Source organism: Lissotriton vulgaris, chromosome 9, assembly GCF_964263255.1.
Source record: "Lissotriton vulgaris chromosome 9, aLisVul1.2, whole genome shotgun sequence".
NCBI lineage: Eukaryota > Metazoa > Chordata > Amphibia > Caudata > Salamandridae > Lissotriton > Lissotriton vulgaris.
Window position 1 is genome coordinate 561016643 of NC_141697.1, and position 15137 is coordinate 561031779.

Genomic DNA, 15137 nt, shown 5'->3' on the forward strand with positions numbered 1-15137 from the left:
ACTTAAGGATACTCAGCTGGAGCATGAGGACTCTCACAATGCCAGGACTCTACATGGTGGTCAGGTGGCGAAGGCTCCAGGCTGCAACAAGGAACCGACGTAGGATACAGGAGCGAATATTCCACCAGCGGATCACCCTACTGGGCCAAACTGTGGAGCAAATCTACTCCAAGTACCGCCTGAATGGGGCAATGATCACTAAGCTGATCCGGGACCTAGACCCACTTGATGCAGCACCCAACAAGGAGGACCAATGACGTGCCCACCCATGTACAGGTCTTGTGCAGCCTGCACCTCCTGGCCTCCGGAAGCTTCCAGGGGGTGGTTGCCGTTGCAGGGGGGATCTCCCAGAGCACCATGTCCCGCTGCCTAAGGAGTTTCCTGGAGGCAATGCTGACCCGGCTAAACCATTACATCACATTCCCAACCACCCAACAGGACTTGAATCAAACCAAGCTTGATTTCTACAACATTGCACAATTCCCCCATGTAATTGGATGCATTGACTGTACCCACATCCACATCTGCCCACCTGCACAAACAGAATACATGTACCGGAACCGCAAGTCCTACCACTCCCTGAATATCCAGATGGTGTGCAACGCTAAGACAATCATCACGGACATAGTGGCACAATACCCGGGGAAGAACTCATGACTCCTTCATATTCCGGCACAGCGGCATGCACACACAACTGGCCAGGGGAAACTTTGGCGAAGGACACCTTCTAGGTAAGTACACATGCCACAAAATAGTACATTGTCACCATGTAGCTGTGCATAACAGGCACTCACCCTCTGCTCCTTTCATTCAGGTGACAGCGCCTACGGTCTCTGTGAGTAACTCCTCACCCCATACCTCAACCCTGCCACACCACAGCAACGGCGTTACAATGCTGCACACATCCGCACTAGAAATTGCATTGAGAGGACATTTGGGCTTTTGAAGAGCCGCTTCCGCATGCTGCACAAGACTGGTGGGGCCCTCAAATACGAGCCTGAGGTCTGCTGCCGCATCGTGGCCGTGTGTGCAATACTCCACAACATTGCTACCAAGCGCAAGTTACCTGTAGAGATATCTGGCAGTGAGTCGGAAGGGGACAACCGCCCACCTGAACATGCGCGTCATGCACGCGGGGAGAATCCAGATGAAGGACACAGACGCTGCAACCAAATCACAAATAACTCTTTCTAGTGCACCCACTCCCCTCACCCAACACTTCACTCATGCATGCATGACAATTGAAATAATGACATGAGTCAGATGTACTGGTACTGAATAAATATTATTGTTGCATTCACAATAATATTGCATTATTTCCAACAGTTAGATTAGAGGTGGATTGAGTCATACATCCCCTTTTTTTTTAGGAGGGCATGCATGTCTCATCAGCATGGCCCTGCAGGGTGAGAAAAATTGTCAGTGGCGCCTCCGGGCCGAAGCTCCAAGTCGCCTCTCCACCTCTTCCTCAGCATTTGCCGGTGAGGCTGCAGTGGGCCTGGTGCTGCGGCGGGGAACTGTCACCAGTGGAAACGAAAGGCTACTGTGGCTCGAGTTTCCCTCACTAGTGTCATCCCCCCCACTTGCCTGGCCATGGCCGGTTGCCTGCAGACCCTGCACTGCAGTGGTGACCTGCTCCAGGGCCCTAGCGACATCCTGGCAGCATTGGACCATTTGGATCTGCATGGTCAACGAGCGTCGTGAAAGTTGTGATGTGGCGTTGCCTATGATATGGTTTGAGCGTGTGTACGCAGAGAGGCGTGTCAGCAGCTGGCGGTGGCAGCGCCGGTTGACGTCCGCTGTGTCAACATGGCCTGTGTGTTTTCCTCCACTGCAGTGGTCATCCTCTCCATCCTGTCAGACAGCTGGCCCACATTCCTCGCTGTCTTGTGCAGCTGCAGGTGAATGGCTGCAAGATGATGTGCCTGCTTCTGGTGAATGCGCAGCATGCGGCGCTCTATAGACAGGCCAGGTACACGCACATTCACCCCCCTCCTGCCGGCGCGTGGTGTAGTATTGCGCGGCTCCCTAACCAATCCGCTGGACTGTGTTGTCACAGTGGCTGTGCGCGGTGTTGTTTTCCTTGCTGCAGCTGGTGTTGCCAATGCCACTGGCTTGGGTGTCACAGGTGGCGGCTGTGGTGATGTTGTTGTTGAGGTGGTACAAAAGGGGGTGGTAATGGACGGAGCATCTGAACCAATCAAACACTCATACCCAGTCAAGAGATCTGGGTTTAATCCATCACCGTTCTTTAGCCAACTCTGCCACCCCAGTTCAGACATGGCTATATGCAAATCAGTCTGACCCTGTGCCTCATGGCACAGTCCAGCCCGAAATGCCAAGCCATGCCTTCCCTGGACCGGAAACAAGCTTCCAAGGACCGGTTCTGTTGCTGAGGTGGCAGGTGGTGGTAATGCTGCTGGTGCAGGTGCTTGCCCTGATGGTCCAGGCTGAGGGGATGGATGGACGCCTCCCTCAGAATCCTCTGGATTCTCATCTATTTGCAGGCCCTCACTGTCACTGCTGGGTTCTTCAGCGCCACCTGTGATATAAAGTGGACGTTGATTAATGACATGTATCTTGCACATGCAAGGTTGCTACATGCATGCAGGCTAGCATTCCCTGACTGGCTGTTGGATTGACTCTAACAGGACATTTCTGGCTGTGTGGGGCCGAATGGAAATTGTGGTCAGAATACATGTCCCACAATGCAATAGGGCTTTTCTGGTGTGCATGGGCTGCATGACTGGGGTTTCTGATGGGTAGCTCTGGGGTCATGGCCATTGTTAGGGGACAGGGTCGCAGTCGCATGGCACTTACCTTGGGTTTCTTTGGTGGGTCGGGAGGAGTCCAGCCGGGTTACCCCCACGCATGCCTCGGGATTCAAGGTGTCCTCCACGAGGTCCTCCAATGGGGTGTTGGGTGGGACTGTGGGCTCTCCTCCTCCTGTTGCGACACGCTCCCCCAGCCTCTCAGCAATCCTCTCCTTGGCACGCCCTCTGAGGTGACCACCTCTTCTTTAAGTCATCAATGGAGCGCTGGGTCACTCCCACGGAATTGACTTTGGCGCGAATGCGCAGCCAAATCCGTCTTTTGTCCGCCTCTGGCACCCTCCTTGAGTTCTTCCCAAAGAGCCTCCTCAGTCACTCCCTCAATAAGGTATTGCAGTTCTTGTTCTGAAAACTTTATTTTACGTTTCCTTCCTGAGGAACTGCTCCCTGCTGCTTCCTGGGACATTTTCTGCAGTGGGGTGTCTCCTGATTGTGAGCTGGAGGTGGTCTGGAGTGGAGCTCTGGCCAGTGCTGCTTCCAAATCAGGCTCAGTATGCAGAATGAGGGAGGGAACTGCCTGCTTCCTGGTTGTGATGTCATCACTGTGCTCGAAATGCGACTTCCCGTTTTTGCGAGATCGCAATTTGCGATTTCGGTAATAGCGAGATCGCAATTTCAACATGGAAAATGCCCGATTCTTCGATTTTTCTGCGATTTCGGCTAAATCGCAATCTTTATTTATTTATTTATTTATTTATTGTGACTTATATAGCGCCCTATAACCCAGGGGTCTCTAAGCGCTTTGTTAGGATCAGCTAGACAATAAAAGATGCATCAGAATTACATTTAAAGGCCACCCCACGCTTGCTGGAAAAGCACAGTTTTTAGTTGTTTGCGGAAAGGCATTAGTTTCTTTTCATTGCGGAGTTTCAGCGGTAATTTATTCCACATAGCTGGCAAAGTATGTGAAAAAGCGCGTCCACCCACAGTAGTCAGTCTACAGCGTGGCTGAACCAGATAAATAGAGTCAGCAGATCTAAGCGCCCTCCCTGGTTTGTAAAGGGACAGACGAGATTTCAGATAGGTGGGTGCTCTGCCATGAAGCGCCTTGTGTACAATGCAATCGGCAATTGCGGCCGATGCGATTCACATTTTTTAATCGCAATCTTTCATGAATCCCATTCTGCGAAATCTAAATTGCGATTCGGTATTTCTCGCAATTTAGAAATCGCAGATTTGGGTTTTCATGAATCTGGGGGCTAGTGTGGAGACTTTTCAATTCTTTGAGGGAGGGAGTCTGCGCTGCTCCTGCATCTCCCCCGCACATTTGCTTAATGATGTTAGTGACCCCATCTTCCTGGGGTCACCACAAGCCGAAAATTAGCCTTTCCAATCAACAAATGCGGCCAGGCCCTGCATGGCATTATGGAGCATTCCCTCGAATGCTCATGTATAACTGCATAGCGGCCACCCCCGCTGCTCCAGAGGGAGCTGTGCTGGATTGCCTGGCAGGTTAGCTGCCTTGTGCCGCACTTTACTTTTTCTTGGTGTGCCAAGTCCCACTTGTGTACCCCGTGGCCTCACACTGCATTGGAGAGCATCATGGGTAGCCCACCCCCTGCTGCTCTCATGGGCTCCCCGCCTGGCCAGCACCCTCGTGTGCTGCCACAGGAGGTGGCCCTTCATTCTGGTCTGCCCACTCCTGCAGGCAGACGCGGGTGCTGCACCCGGCCTTCCGGTAACTCCGAAAAGTGCAATGGTACTCCCCCCTCCTCTCTCTGGCTACCGGGCCCGGGGATTGGGTCCCTGGCCACCAGTTCAGATTCATGGAGGCGTGACAGCACTCCCCGACTTCATCTTCGTCAGGACCCAGAAATAGGAACCTGGGCCGCCTGGGCACCTTTGCGGGGGTGCGACAGCAATCCCCATCTTTACTTCGGGGCACCTTCACAGGGAATGTGGCGGCGCTCCCAGCATGGTCTTCTTCTGGGGGCAGCCCCCGGACCTGACCCACCCTGATTGCACATCAGAGACCGGGGCGGAGCCCCATGCGCTTCGTCGTCGGTCGCACCAGAGGCCGTCTACTGTCCGGGGGGGACATATCTCAGGCCCCGTGAGCCAATTTCGACAGTCTTGGCCTCTTTTTGCTCCTGGTGGCCAGCCATAGCCACCTGGAGCACTCTCCTTCTGCCTCCAGGCCTCCAAGAGGATTTACTCACCAGGGAGCACATTTCACTGGCTCTCTGCACCAGTCTTTAATCTGGTTTCCTCTTCTGGCTTCTTTCCTTGCACAGAAACGCAGGATTTCCCTCGTGTGTCCTGGACCCCAACTCACAGGCACAGTCCAGAGTCCTGGGGCAGTCAGGGGGTTCATCCTTCCAACTGCCCATGGTGTTAGCCTCCAGTCCCATTGGTTCTCAGAAAGCACACATCCCAGAGAGAGCTCTCTTTCCTGCGCAAGACCTCTAAAGGAGGGGCAGAGTATGCTGGAAGGAATGCATCTGTGGCCCATCCTGCAGTGCCACATCATCTCTCTGCACCTATTTCAACCTTCCTGTGCAGGCTTCTGGGATACTTCAACATCCACGGGTCCCATGCCACATGGTCTCTAAAAAGCCCACTTCCCCCACTTGCTGTCATCACTGCCCGGGCCTGGAACAGGCCTAGTATCGGGTGACAGCTGACTGATTGATGCTGAGCGGCTAAACCCCATCTCTCCCTTCTGGAAAGAAGGCCTCCGCCCTGAGGAATGCTTTCTGTGAAGGGCTAGGCCTCTGATACTACTGCTTGGGGAGGAAGGTAATTAATCCAGCCTAGCAGGGTCACACAGGCCTGGGTCCTGGTTCTGAGCTAAGTCAGAGAATAATAAATATTTCTGGAAAGACCCATAAGTGGTACAGATATGCTTTTGGACAAAGCTGAATGGTTCTTTTCACACAATATACAGTGTATTTTTGTGCATGTCTGGAGTACGTAGGTCCAAGGGAACTGAATCTACACCATGAGACCTCCTTTCCTGTAAGAGTATAATGGAGTGTTCCTACAGTGAAAATGTAAAGCACATTGACTAGCCCTTGCATGTGTACACCCACATTATAAGGCCTACTCCAAGTCACCACCCAACTCTACATAGTCCCTTCTGCACCAGTCTATCTGTACACAGCTCATGGCCTGCGCACAACAGGAATCTCCCCCACACAGCCCCTACGTGGGTGCACACATGTGTGCACACGTGTCCACATGTAACCAGCCCAGTGCCCCTTACCCTGGCTGCATCGCAGCAGCCTTCTGCATCGCAGCAGCCTTACCTCACAAGGCAGAAACTGGCGGAAAACCAGCACAGTCCATTTTACCATGGGTTTACATTGGTTGAGTCCCAGATTATGATGCCCCCCCCCCCACAGCAAAAGGTATAAAATCAGGTGATCAAAAAGCAAAACATCCAGGCGGCTCAGATGACCTGAACCCTCTTCCCACAACATGCTATCATCAACCCTTCATGCAACACAAGGTAGCTTTTCACATGCACATACAGTTTGTGTACCTTCCATTTGGATGTCGAACAATGGCCAACTATATGTGTCTCATCTGTTTCGCCGGAGCCTCCCACATGCAAGACTTGGCCCTTTGGAACTCCTGACCTCTTTCCACAAGACTCAAAGAGAATTAGAAAAAATCTGAAAACTCTGCCTTTCCACTCAGCCTACAGGCAGTCAAACGCTAAGTAGACTCCAAACCTTTCACTTAACTTCATTATTACTTCACATTCCCTCCTTTTTGTTCAGATGCCTAAGCGCAATCATTCCCCAATATATCTCCATATATCCTACTATGCCATGATAATCCCCATGACAAGTCTTCAAGTAGTATCAAAAAGGATTCCTTTCTGTGTTACTGACTTTCTGTTAGTGACCAATAGGCCTACACACTAATATCGCCTTTTTAATGTTCGGTAGTGACACAGATAATTATTTCTGCACAACACTGAAGTTACTTTCGTCTCTCAAGTTTTATTCTTCTTTTGTTAAAAACATTTTTAATTCATTTATTACATAACATTTTTTACAATCATATGCTCTAGTTCGGATTCTCCAATTCATATAATAATTCCTATTACAATTCCTACCCCAGAGTAAATAATTCATACAGAATAAAAAATAACAAATTAAAAAATAACATCATAACATCAATGTAAAATGGTGAAGAAGAGTCCTTTGTCGACGCGTTTCGGTGCTTTATGCTGTTATAACACCTTCTTCAGGACAGAGCTTTTACTTAAAAACAATTTTTCTTCATTTTAGATTATTTTGTCATCAGTCTTTTCACTTTAAGATTCCGCACCCTTGAGAAATGGTGTATTGTTGCTGCCTCTTCGTGGTTGGCAATAATGTATATATACCACGGCTTCTTTAAAAACGGGGAGACTATTATTTCTTGTGTCTAATTTTGTTCTTGCGACTTTCAATCTGCGTAGAGTCTCATGTAAACGTGGGCTTAAGTAATGCCATTGGAGTCATTCATGCGATCACTTAATGGGACTAGCAGTAGGGTTCTCTCTCGTCCTAAGGGTGTCTTCACTCTTTGCCCTTGTTCGAACATGTGGAGCTTTTCATTCCTACAGTGGTCACCTTGTAGCCTGTAACATGAAGCGTTCGACACGTCGTCTCTCCCGTGGGTGGAAAGTCTTCAAGTAGCACAGCTATGAACAAATCATGGATAGGCTATAAACACATATGACATTTTAATTGCATTCCATAGTTTGTATCTTGCAACCCCAAACCCATTGTACTGTAAGGTGACATTCGTTAAGAGATTCCTTTAAAGAAAATATTAAATTCCAGGGTACAGACCATCCTTGAGAAGCATGGCAAGTTTATTTTGCTATTTTTGTGGAACATTAACACACAAAATGAGAAATAACTAATGCTATCAGTGACTATCAGATTGAAAACTCTTTCTTTTAAAAGTAAAAATTACGTCTGGGAGCCAAAGTCTTTACATGGTGTGACATGCTGAATGTTAAATTAGACTCCTTGGCCATATCATGTAAGTGCTACAGAGGAAGTTACGGAATGGGCAGTGGTTCATAGGGCTATGAACCATAAAGTTTGAGCTATTATGAGTTCTACTGAATGCTTGTTTACAAATAGTATTTAAGAGAAGTGATGCTCATGTTCTATGATGAGTCTGGAGGATTCCACCTTTTTGAAGGCCACCACATACATTCTCCACAAGTCCCACAAGCAGTCTGTGTCTTCTTGAATATTGGTATAGCAGCTGCCAGGCAGAAACTGTGCCCAGAGGCAATAAAGTCCACACAAATGATGTACCTAATTCAATAATATAGACATTGTTTAACTGAGAGAAGGAGGGCTGTGTCTGCTCTATTTGCACCTTACACTTTTTCATTCATGTTTTCAGGAGTCTCTTGCAGAGTGTTGAAGAAGCACTGGAGGCAAGGTATTGTTAAGACCAGCCCGCAAGAATGCATTCCATTTAGCATTACGAACTATCTATCCATTTTGTCTAATTTCATCTTCTTGCTCCACACAAGACAGTTCTCAATACCCAATCAACATGATCCTCCCCTGACCCTACCAGTCATCTGTCAAATACCATTTACCTGAATCTGATGTCTTACTGCCAGCATCAACCTCATTAGAGCAACAAAAATTCACCCAACATAACATCTGCCTCATCAACCATAAATCTGGCCTTTACTAATCTACTTAAACTCGCCAAAACAGTTTGGGACATTCGCCCAATCAACATATCCAGCGACGTAACTGTGCAGCAAAACAGCAACTTGCCTAACAATATATATCCTGGCTTGCATTCATATAGCTGTTAAAAAAAAGATCTGTGTGCCAAATTCTAACACCACAATTATCGATGCCACCTAACAAAACCTCCCAAAACACCAAATCACCTTTTCCAACTAGTCACACCAAAGCCAGTCCATATTTAGTCAGCTGGTTTTATACATGCCTACTAATAAATCAGCTTTGCAGTTGACTCTATAACTAGATCATAAAGCCTCTTCAAGCCATCCAATCTTCTCAATGCCCAGTAAGACAATCGTACAACTACTTAGCAGTGCACCTCTCTACAGGCGTGTTAATCAGTAAATAACAAGCCAGCTTACCTTCCACACAATCTAAAAGCTCACTACACATCATGAGACAAGCCATCATCTAAAGCAATATATAAACTCCTTTAGTGCGTTCTGCTGTCCCTTCTTCAGAGCTGTTTGGGAATTGAGTGCATGACCATGAAAAGTGTCTTCAAAACAAATATTTTATTTTAAAGGTTTTGATGGCAACATAGTCTGTCTGTGTACCTAGCTTCCTCCGCCTACCTATGTATTAACTGCTTTTGCCACCTAGTTTTCTTTTCTGACTTTAAGGAGGATGGGAAATCTGCTTCAGCATTCCCATCCTGATTTTTGAGTTGTGCCTCACTTGGTTTGCTTTTTCAAGGATTTGAGCAGTTTGGGGTGTGGCTCACACCCCCAAGGCCTGTCCAGAAAATTACCATCTGATGAGTCTTGCCCGGTTTGTGGTGGGATGTAAAATTTCCTAGCCTACCTAACGGAAAGTGTCAATTCTATTAAGGACATGGAGGTGAGGATTATGCTTATCTTTCTTTATGTTTTTTTTACTCCAGCAGACTTCAACACTTAATAAGAAACTACCTTTTCCAATAATCACTGGGAAAGGAAATAAAAAGTTTCAGCTAATCAGTATACAGAGTGTCCCATCATAAGCGGCACCCTTCCTTCAAGCTGCCTCTGTCTTCATGCGACAGTAGCCCAAGGATCTGATTTCATTACTTCCCTTTGGAATTATCGGAACCTTGAACAAACCATACTTTAGTAACTAAGGGCCAGATGTAGGTCCGTCGGTAACGGCCGAAAATCGGTATTTTCGGCCGTTACCGATCGGTAAATAGGTGATCGCTATGTAGGGGGCATTATTTTACCGAATCGGTAACATTACCGATTCGGTAATTTTACCGATTCGGTAAAATAAAAAATCGGTAAATTTACCGAATGTGAGCCACCCAGATGTAGGTGGGGCTCTTCAGAGTCCCAAAGGCCTTACTGAATCGGTATTTTACCATCAAATCCAATTTTATGGTAAAATACCGATTCCGGTGTGCATGCACATGTGTGCATGCACACCTATGCCATGTGACAGGCAGACCTGCCCTTAGGGCATGTATGCCTGCCACATGGCACCCGAGCCTGTTTTGGGGGTGCCAGAGGGTGTCAAAGTGACACCCCCTGCACCCATGTGAAATTCGGTATTTACCGATTCGGTAAATACCGAATCGATAATGCCCATTCATTCCTATGGGCTTCAAAGCCCATAGGAATGAATGGGCATTACCGATTCGGTATTTACCGAATCGGTAAATACCGAAATCATCCGATTCGGTATTCCAGCACATCTGGAATACCTACATGTCCACCCCATAGATTTACCGATTTTTAATTACCGAATCGGTAAAATTCGGTAATTGAAAATCGGTAAATCTATTTCACCTACATCAGGCCCTAAGACTTCAATCAAGAACTCTTCATCATAGAGAGATTCAACAGTCATATTAAGCTTACAGGAAAATGTCTAACTGGAATAAAGAACAGTCACATGTCAACTTTGAACAATCAAAGAAATTATTTCGGTACTTATACTTTATGGAAAAGTTGCATACATAACCCAGATCAGAAATAAACATTCTGTGAGCTAACCAGGGTAGGGAAGCATTCACCAAAACCTTGGGTAGGAACAATACTCGCCACTGTGTCCTTAGGCTAGGGAATTTTACATTCTATGTCAGGATCGGAGGCAAGGATATTGCTCATTCAAAGCTTGTCCACCATCAAAGACGTCATATCAAGGATTTATTAGAGTTAAAGTAGTCCTTTTAAACATGGAGTCCAAAGACTGGTCTGCCGCATTGATTAAGTCTTCTAGCCTTGCTCATAAAGAAAAAGCTTTGGAGTCCATGGACCCTTGAACCAGACTTACGATTTCCAAATCAATGTCATGAGAACCACTTTCACCAATTGTCTCCTTACTTGAGCTGGAAGCCTCATATTCATCGCGAAAGGGTGCAATTCATAACTCCGCTCTTGGGTCCAATCTTGGAGAAATGCATCCGCCGCCAACGCATCCGGTTTCAGCTGAACTATCATGCCAGTTGTTAGTTCAGCTTCAATGCAAAACGTTTTTCTGTAAACAGTCCCCATCTGTTCTCGATCTCCACGAAGACCTTCAGATCCAGTTTCCACATACTCATGTCGATCAATTCCGTCAACCACCAATCTGCTACCTTGTGACTGAGACATTGTTGGTCAAGCAAAATGTCCAGAACTCCTTGGCTAGATCCGCTAGAACTTTCTACCTAGAGCCTCCCAGGTGATTGATATAACGGACCACCGAGATGTTGTCTATTTTTAGAAGGACCATGTACAAAAAGGAGCTACAGGGGTAGAGAACAGGTCATCCCCCACTCAAAAGTCATTCAAAAAAACAGGACCTGTTCACAGGGTGAATCTACTGCTCAAATCCTAACCACTCTGTTCTGGTATCTCAGACAATCTGTTGGGCCAGCGGTTAGTCATATACCGACTATGCTATTAGAAAGTAGGTCACCACTTTTCTAAAAAAGGGTTTTTGAAAAATGTTTTTGTTTATCTGGTGCATTATTTTCAACCAATATCTCCCACAGTCATACCCATCCCCTCATGTGATCGGATCATGCTACAGATGCACAAAGCAGCTGTGAGAATGAGGAAAAAATGTGAAAGGGGGTTGGTGGAGCTTTGTTGTTTCCTTACAAGATGTGAATGAATCAATGCAAGTCCACTAAGTACCAAAATCACCATGAAGGTTTTTGTTACTATTCAGTACTTGCTGTTCCTATCGTGTTGCACCTTTTGCTCAATTTTACACGTTTGTATTAATGACTGATCATTTCTCTCTCACGTTCACCCTCCAGGAGCCTGACGCTAAAGAAGTCGGACGATTTAAAGGTAAGCAACCTCATGTGTGATTTGTCTCTTCATTGTGTTGAGATACATTTTTGTGATATCTTCTCTGAAGAGAGAGGAAAATCCCTTCATAGAAGAGCGGCCAGACTGAGTATACTTCATAGCATTATTTGGCCCCTTATATTTCTCATCATCCTCCATATATGTTTTCTTTTTTTCCTCTGCCTTTGGATTAATTGCTTTTCTTTTTTGTGTATGTTTTCCACGTTGTTTGGTTGTGTTTTCCACATCTTTCTTGGTCCTTTAGTTCTGGCTTCCTTTTTCTTTTTTTCAGATTATGTGACATAACATATCTTCTGATTGCTTTTTCAAAACATAAACTAAGTGTAGCCGTATACAGCATCCGCATCCAATACCTTCTTGCACAAAGACTTTGAAAGGAAAGTACAATTCAAATGAGCAAGATCATAAACATTACACAAAAGATCCTTTAACATCCTAGTTTGCTAACATCAAAGGCCCGTGTTGAAAACAAGGCTAACATATTCTGATTCCTTTTCTTTAGAATGGTACCAGTGTGTTTACGGGTAGTAATTGTGCCCTTTCGAAGAAATCATAGTAAGATACTTCAGGTTATAGCACTATCCCTCCTTTCCAGCGCAACTATAAGAAATATACCACAGCGTATACAATTTAAGGTAGACATGGGACATGCGCATAGAGGTAAGCCTATTGAAAGGTAATTCACCAGGGATTCTCAGACATATTCGAAGTTGTTATAAGAGTTTGATAAGATATCAGCCAGTCTTTTCATTATAACTGCTCGCCACAACCTTGCATGCAGCTGGGTCAACAGTGGTGCTTTCTTCTGTGTCCAAGCAGCTGCCACTGCCATCTTTGCTGCCCCCAAGCAGAGCCACATCACCGACCTGTCTCCTTTCATTTTAAATTTAAGGGATTCACTTCTAAGCCCCAACAGAATGAAACCAGGGTCACTGGGTACTGGGTATACCAGGATTTCCTTATCTGGGACAAAATCTCATTCCAGAATGGCCAAATCGTTGGACAATACCACCATGTATGCTTAAAATCACCCACCATTCCTCAACCTCTCCAATATAGATTATTTGAGTTTGGTGGGGCAGAGATACCAGTCAAATAACAGTTTATAATTAACTTCCCGCTAACCCATGGAACAATTACATTTTGGGATGTCTTTCCACAGTTTGAACTAGCTGGCCTCTGGAATAGATTTTCCAAGAGTGGGCTCCCACCGCTCCATGTGAAGCAACCTCTGTGTCAGCAAAGTGTGTAATAGGAGACCATAGAGAAAGGAAATACACTCCTTCGTCCCACAGCCCCTTTTAACAAATTCCTCGATAGGCTTGAGCTCTCTGGTAGCTGCCTCTCGTACCTCGGGTGAAGCACCCAATGCCTAAATTGATTGTAGCGAGAATGTTCAGTAGGGGGAGATCAAAGATTAAAGTCCCGCTGACAATGTGCATATGTTCTAATGACGCAGTTGTGAAAGAGGTCAGAGATCACAAGGCAGCTCCCCTCTCTCCAAGCATCAAATGGTCCGAGTTGTAACACCAAGGTGAACATCGGGTTGAAATTAATATGAGTAAAAGGTAAGGGAAACATGGTTCATGCAGCTCTTTATTTATCTTGTCCCAAACCTTCAGTGTGGCCCGTGTGAGGGTGCTCAGATAGGCATTGGCAGGCCTGTCTCCCCTAGACTTCCAGAGTAAATCCCAAATGTACTTTCCCACCACTACTCTATCCATGTGAAGCCAGTGCTTGTTTGACTCTTGCTGACCACTCAGTAATTCCCTCAACTGGGCAGCCTCCTGGTAATAAAAATTAAAGTCGGGTAAGGCCAGACCTCCAGCGGATTTGGGAAGATGCAATAATTTATAAGAGAGGTGCACCCTGCCAAATAAACCGAATCACAATGGAGTGCAGGGTAAGGGAAAACCCTAGATCCAATTAAATTTAAAGTCCCTGGAACAAGTAGAGCAGCTTAAGCAGCACTGTCATTTTGACAACATTAATTCTCCCGAGGCACGAAAGGTAAAGGGACGCCCATCTTCTAAAATCTTTCTTTAATTGCTGCAGCAGAGGCGGAAAATTACCACAGTAGAAATTTGACAGACTAGGGGTTAACTTAATGTCCAAATATGTTATTTCCGACTTAGCCCACTGAAAGGGAGCCAGCGTTTCCACCTCCAAGGGTGGTAGAGTCAGACTGAGTAGGAAAGATTTGGATAGATTAAGCCTGAATCCCGCTACTTCTTCATAATGGCGTAACTCCCTCATTAAGGTCTTTATAGCGTAGCGGTTCGGGCGCAGTTAGAGATAACAGTACGTAGTCACGAACAATGAGATCTTATGTTCTATGGAGCCAAACTGTATACTCTGAAACTCCGATGAGGAGGGGATCCTAGCCACCAACGGCTTTATAGTTAAAGCAAACAGCAGGGGTGGCAACCGGCACCCCTGCCTCCTCCCAAATCCCCAAACACTTTAATGCCTTAGGAAAGCTCCCTGTAATAGACCTATGTGGGTGGATGCTATCGATTCCCGAGTCCCATGTAAGATTAAAGTCGCCCATAACAATGATCTCGCCTTCTGCGAATTCCTCCAGCATAGACAAACAAGAATGTAAAATTGGTGCCTTACCCGCTTAACCCGTGTTGGGAGCATATGGGGAGACAAAAGTGCTCATGCGTCCTCAGAGATAGCTTTTCACCATGACCAGCTCCCCTTTTTCTGTCAGTCTTCCATCCAATTAGGCAAAGTTGTTACGCTGAGTAGAGAAAAGGGCTACTCAATTGTGTTTGGAGGGTGTGGAGGACTTATACATTATCGTGTAGTTCCAATGTCTTAATCTATGGTCTTCGGAGCATTTAAGGTGCTTTTCTTGGAGGGCCACTACATCGTGCCTTTGGTCTAAAATATACGTCCACACTTTGTATCATCTCAGGGGTGTTAAGGCCTTTACCATTCCAAGTAAGTTTAGTGACCACCATGACTGAAAAACTAGAGATGTGTATCTTGGATAGACTGGGAGCGGACCTCCCCCCCTTCTCTCCCTCTATGGTGAATAGATGTAGTTACCCCTCGTCCCCTCCCTACCACCATTCCAAGCCTGATCAAATAAAATCCCATGTACCGTGGTACAAATAAAACAAACCCCAAAATAAAAACAGATGAACTAGAACATACTTCTAGACAATGCATTAACAAAAGGCAATGCCTCTTCTCAGGCGTATGTCACCTGCTTAGGCATCATCATGGAAGCATATGTCAACAGGAATTAAACAAATTGAGAGTAGCGCGAACGAGCATTTCAATAACAAGCCCCC

At 46.3% G+C, this 15137-nt stretch overlaps 1 protein-coding gene across 2 annotated transcripts in view; it reads left to right on the plus strand.

Annotated features, from left to right (window-relative positions):
* The window catches only part of MAP4K2 (mitogen-activated protein kinase kinase kinase kinase 2), a 348117-nt gene that overhangs the window by 189842 nt on the left and 143138 nt on the right, over nt 1–15137 (plus strand). The window contains exons 16-17 of one of the 2 annotated variants that reach the window (XM_086938086.1): nt 8193–8231; nt 11778–11811. In XM_086938086.1, the coding sequence (XP_086794212.1) occupies nt 8193–8231; nt 11778–11811 (73 nt within the window). The remainder of the gene's footprint in view (nt 1–8192; nt 8232–11777; nt 11812–15137) is intronic. The other variant, XM_086938087.1, reaches the window with a different exon arrangement.